This window comes from Wasmannia auropunctata, unplaced genomic scaffold (assembly GCF_000956235.1).
Source record: "Wasmannia auropunctata unplaced genomic scaffold, wasmannia.A_1.0 LD276928.1, whole genome shotgun sequence".
NCBI classification, from domain to species: domain Eukaryota; kingdom Metazoa; phylum Arthropoda; class Insecta; order Hymenoptera; family Formicidae; genus Wasmannia; species Wasmannia auropunctata.
Genome location: NW_012085962.1, coordinates 1,425 through 7,523, shown reverse-complemented (window position 1 = coordinate 7,523; position 6,099 = coordinate 1,425). Strand labels below are relative to the sequence as shown.

Here is a 6,099-nt window from a genome sequence, read left to right as displayed (position 1 = left end):
AAGGAAAGTAAAAGGAAAGAATAAAAGGAAAGAAAGTAAAAGGAAGGAATAAAAGAATTTTGAAATTAAACAGAAATAGAGAAGGAAAAAGAGAAGAAAAAAATCGAAAAAAGGATAAAGAAAGGATGAATGAAGAAAGAAGCAAAGTTTTGGTTAAGCGAAGGGAGAAGGAATATAGAGAGAGGAAAAAAGAAAAGGGAAGAAAGATAGGAAAAAAGGAGGAAATAAAAATTTCAAGAGAATATTTTATTCTAGAATATTGCTGGGTTATGGAATAAGGAGAAAGAATTTTGGAGGCATGATATATAGAAGATTTCGATTTTACCTGTGTGAAACATATATGAGCAGAAGAAAAAGATTGAAAAAGAGAATCAAAGATTATCAAAATCATATGTGTGGATATGTAGCTAGACAAAAAAAATTAAGAGAATTGAAGGTAGGGCAGTGTCAAGAAGGGTTTGTGTTAGATATGAAGAAGGACTGGAGGAAAGAAGGCAGCGAGTCAAAAAGATGATAATCATATCTAAAAAGAGGATGAAAGAAAGTGTGATCATCCTGTATAACAGAAATAATTAGAAGAAATTTAAAGAAGAGGATGGAAAGTTTAGTGATGAAACGGGAGGAAAACATAATAGCGGAGGATTTGAATCGTCACTGCCAAAAGATTTTCGGAAACTTGAAAATTCTCAGAAAATAAGCAACAAAAGCACTTCTTCAACTGCGCTCTAGTTCTGAATAAATGATAAGATTCTGCACAATCCTTATTACTCAAATTATATAAAAAGAGCATATTCGTCAAAATCAAATTCCTTTAACGTTTTGCTCCTATTGTACGTACTATACGAGTACATCCTTAAGGGAAACACTTCCGATGACCTTGACATATGTTGTCAAAGTAACGACACAAAGCGTGACCTTTAAAAGGTTTTAGCCGTCGTTCATTATTCATTAAAAAGTTATTAATAATAATAATAAAGTTTTACAAAATATTTTATTCAATATTATTTAATAAGATTATTAAGTTTTAATTCTATGAAAATGTACAATTATAGACCTTGTTTCATCTCACAAGCAGGGATGGGTGTGGAGTAGACCTTGTTTCACATAAAAAGTAAATCCATGTTATACAGAAGAACAGAGTTTACTGGGCATAACGAAATCTATAGTTATATTGACCCACATGGGTTTTCGACTTTTCACGTAAAGCAGAGTCTATGTCACACCTATCTCTGCAGCTTATGAGACAAAACGATGACTATAATTGTATTGTTTTACGTGGTGTGTGTGTGCGTGTGTGTGCGTGCGTGCGTGCGTGCGTGCGTGCGTGCGTGCGTGCGTGCGTGCGTGCGTGCGTGCGTGCGTGCGTGCGTGCGTGCGTGCGTGCGTGCGTGCGTGCGTGCGTGCGTGCGTGCGTGCGTGTGTGTGCGTGTGCGTGTATGCGCGCGCGAAGTAGTATGTATATATATTGTATAATACCAGTTTACAGAAATATACAATGTAATAAATGAATCAAGTTCAATCATACTTTATCATTCAATAAAATGGCTGTGAATTTACTTTGCCTCTTTATGATATCATTTATGTAGATAATATTGCGCACTTAATGCTGTATACACACAACTCATAGCAATGTATTTTATTATGTATATTTTATTTGGTTTTTCATATGAATACTACGAATGAGAATATTTTACTATACTATGCTATAATGTGTTACATGACAGTGTTCAGTTTAAAAGGAAACTTAATAAACTTAAAACAAAAGTTGATTGTGTATTTTAAACTTAGAATGAATTTAAAACAAAAGTTAATTGTGTATTTTTAGTCTTATATTTGATTGAAAAAACGTTTCATATATTTATTAACCTTCAAATGGTACAAGAGTGCGAATTCGCACCGCAAAAATTTTCGAATTGCTGGCATTTGCACAGAGATATCTGTCGTGGCTTATCCCCACTATGTTAAATATGCCCGGTACCTCCGGTGTCAGGGGAGGTAAGAACATGCACAGCCTCAGTCTCGTGCAGATTGATGAGATATAAACTTCGCAAGTTTGTTGTGGTGCATATTTGCACTTGTATTTAAACAGTGTGTGCCAGATCGGTGCTTACTTTTTTCCATTCGCAGACGCTATCTTCATTAAAACTTATATGTATTTTTTTTATATACTATCATTTATTAATTCTTTTGAATTATAACATTATTTGTACAAAAATGTGATTTTTGACATAATATATATATATATATATATAATTGAATCAAAAGTAACATATTACAAGAAATAGAAATAAAAAAAATTACAAAACGCTTATAAAATTATAAAAGAATGAAAAATAGAACTTGTTATGTATTTTTATAGAATCACCTAAAGGATCAGGGCAAGAGAAATATAATTTGCGTAGCGCAAAAAATATTGTAAAATCGCTTGAGGAAATAGCAATTCCGACTGTGATTCCGAACACTCTGATTCGGACAACGAAGAATTTATTATTTCCGACGACAAAAGAAATGACGAGGAGTCAGCTAAGGAAAATTCTGGGGATGACGATTTTGATGCGGAATGCGAAAATGTGACGAAAAGAAAACGGCTTACTGAAAGTGCTGAGAAACAACGTCGAAGAAGTCGTCCTCGAAAAAGGGTGCCAACAAGAAATTGTCTCATAAAATGGTCTGAAATTGAACCTAACAGGCACGGTCGACGTTCCAGCGGATCTAACACATGCAGAGAGTCTCCGAAAAATAAAGTGTGCAATATTACAACTCCTTTACAAGCGTTTCAGGTATTACTTGATAATGCTATATTACAAAAAATTATGATGGACACTAATGAACAAATAGCTCGTGAAGTTGAACGCTTAAGATTAAAAAATCATTTACCTCAATCCTTTCATGGGCCATGTTAATGAAATTAAGCTAAATGTATTTTTTGGCATATGTTATTATAGTGCATGTTACAAAAAAAATAAATTGAATATTATTAATATGTGGTCAAAAGTATTTGGTCGCGGAATTTATTGCGCAGTATTTTCCGAGAAAAGATTTGATTTTTTAACTCGTATGATTCGCTTCGATGATAAAAATACTAGACAGCAGCGTAGAAGCATGGACAAATTGGCACCGATTAAGGAAATATGGGACATTTTTATACAAAATTGTATTACCAATTACGAGCCCTCCAGTAATTGCATAGATGATGTTAGTATCTTTCCGCGGAAGATGTATTTTTAGAATATATATCAAAAATAAGCCAGAAATACGGCTTAAAAATTTTCATGCTCAATGACACGGAAACATTCTACATGCTCGCTGCGATTCCATATGTAGGAAAAGTAACTCCAGAACAAAATGATTCTGTTCCAATGTATTTTGTAAAAACCTCTCACCTAACGTAAACATTTCATTGGTATTAAAGCTCTATAAAGTTCTATAGCTCATTGTACAAAAAAAGTAATTCGCATCGGATTATTTGCACGAATAATACAAGACTTTTTGAGCTACGATTAGAAGCGTAGAAAAACAATTATCGCTTAGAATGCAATTTGTGGTAATTCGTACGCTCGGCTGAGGTAAAGACAGCAAAAATTACGTTTGGCAGTAGTGCCGGATTTTCCAAGAGATGGTACTTCAATAAGTTAGATAAGGACATTCCGCGTGTTTGAGTGAGACAGAAGATATTGTAAGAAGTTCATTTAGAGATACCACTGACACTGAAGAGTCTGCTTTATCGACCTCGTACAAATTTTTCCGACCTTCCAGCATCGCCTTAAAAGCTGACAATGCGAAACTTACACCCTCAAAGTTTTTAAGAGATCTAGCTTTTGGTCTAATAGAACCACATTAGCGTCGTCGTCTAGAACACCGAACAATGCGCCTATCAATAAAAAAATTAATTTGCAAAATTTTGCTTATTGATTTTTCGGTTCATTCGTACGTTTTTAATAATAAAAGAAGATACGAGAGCGAGATGCAATCTCTGTGATTTTGACGCAAGTGGACAAACACGTATAAGATGTCCGAATTGCATGCGCAGAATGTGCGATAACCATCGCTCAGCGTTATGTATTGAATGCGAGCGTTTTACACATTTTTAAACATTGTAATATGTTTCTATTTTTTACATTATAATAACAAATAAAACATTCGTATGTATAATCTTATTCTATCTATTTTCTCTGTCTTAACATTCATGATAACATAAACAGTACTTTTTAATATAATTTTAATTATGTAAACGGTATTTATTAATTCACTTTATAAATTGACAAGATTTGTACTTAAAATACCTAATTTTCATTGAAATTATTTTTAAAAAGATTTATTAGAAAGATTCATTAGAAACAAATTACTATTAAATGGACAGAAAATATTCCAACTTCTGGCTATAGAAAAATATTTTACTTTCTATTTCTGCAACAATAATTTTTTAATAAAGTACATCAATTTAACTAAAGAATCACGCAAGTTTCACTTCATTTCATGAAATAACAAAAAAAATGGCAGCTCTTCTTCGAAAACGTAACGTTTTCGAAACGGTAACTCATTTATAATTAATTTTCAATTGTTAAATAGTTTTTTCATTAAATTGAGTAATACCGCTGGATTTTCGAGAAAATTTTACCCCAAAAAAGTGGGGTTTTCAAAACATTTATGTTTTTATTCTCAGGAAAGATGTACAATTTAAGATGTTAAATTCAAATTCGCACCATCATTCCATTAGTGGATGCTTGAAAGAAGTGTACCATTTGAAGGTTAAAAAAAGCTAAATATTTTTATAAATCTTTATCATAATGATTTATTAATTATTTTTATAATATTTACCATAATATTTACCATAAACATATTTATGATATTTATGATAAATCTTTATGATCCATCTGTCCAATCTGAGACCATAAAAATATTTATGAAATATTTTGATATATTTTGTAAATAATCTTGTAAGTAATCTTCAAATCTTATAAATATTTTATAAATATTGTGTGCTGTCGGCAAAATATATTTAAATAATTTTAAAAAATGTTAAATTTATGTAAAAGCATATTTCATTATCATTCATAGTCACTTATTATATTTAATAAAAATAATAATTTACTGTATGCAGTAGTTTATAAATTTGACAGATAATTCATAATTCATAGAGATAATAAAATAGTAAAGTCAAAAAAGGTCAAGCAGCAGCCAAGCGACTGATATGATGATCTGAACATTAATCTAAATATGTTATAATTGATTAATTTCATATAATAACATATAGAAGATCTTACATAAAAGTATATATGCTAATTTTGTACCATTTTTAAATAAATAATTATTTACGTTTTAGATTATTAGATTAAGAGGTAACATCACTGTAGAGGCAGAAAAAAGGCCTAATTTTGACAATTTTTTTTTGGGAGTATGAGAAAAGGAATATGATTTCTGTTCGGAGAGTTTATTGAGCATATATCGAAGTACAAAAAAACACTTTTTTATTGTCATTTTTATACAAAATGGCGGCGTAAGTCCCCATCTTGAAAAACGCCTTATTTTGAAACGCTAAAACGGGCGGAAAGTTTTCTTAAAAACTATGAGACCTGGAACACAAAACCAAAGATTTTCTTAATCTACATACTATTTGCTGTGGAACATCGTAAGAGTTTTTTTTAAATCAAATTTTGTAGAAATGGCACGCTTTTGAAGAAAAAAATGGAATTTTGAGCCAAAAAATAAGCAGTAAATTGTTTATAAAAAAAAGTTTTGATTTAATCGAAAAACCCCTACGATGTTCCACAGCAAATAGTATGTAGATTAAGAAAATCTTTGGTTTTTTGTTCTAGGTCTCATAGTTTTTAAGAAAACTTTCCGCTCGTTTTGGCGTTTCAAGTTTTTCAAGATGGGGACTGACGCCGCCATTTTGTATAAAAATGGCAATAAAAAAATGTTTTTTTGTACTTCGATATATACTCAATAAACCCTCTGAACAGAAATCATATTCCTTTTCTCATACTCCCCAAAAAAATTGTTAAAAAGTTAGGCCTTTTTTCTGCCTCTACAGTGGTGTTACTCCTTAATCAAATTTACTATTAAAAAAACAAAAAATGCTACAATATCAAATATATA

At 31.2% G+C, this 6,099-nt stretch overlaps 1 protein-coding gene across 2 annotated transcripts in view; it reads right to left on the bottom strand.

Annotated features, from left to right (window-relative positions):
• The window catches only part of LOC105461819 (kelch domain-containing protein 4), a 27,781-nt gene that overhangs the window by 20,907 nt on the left and 775 nt on the right, over positions 1-6,099 (bottom strand). The window contains exon 1 of one of the 2 annotated variants that reach the window (XM_011708321.1): positions 2,594-3,399. The exons of the other annotated variant lie outside the window; for it this stretch is intronic. Within the exon in view, the coding sequence (XP_011706623.1) occupies positions 2,594-2,662 (69 nt within the window). The 5' untranslated portion in view covers positions 2,663-3,399. Of the gene's footprint in view, positions 1-2,593; positions 3,400-6,099 lie in introns of those variants that run through there. 2 annotated transcript variants of the gene reach the window in all.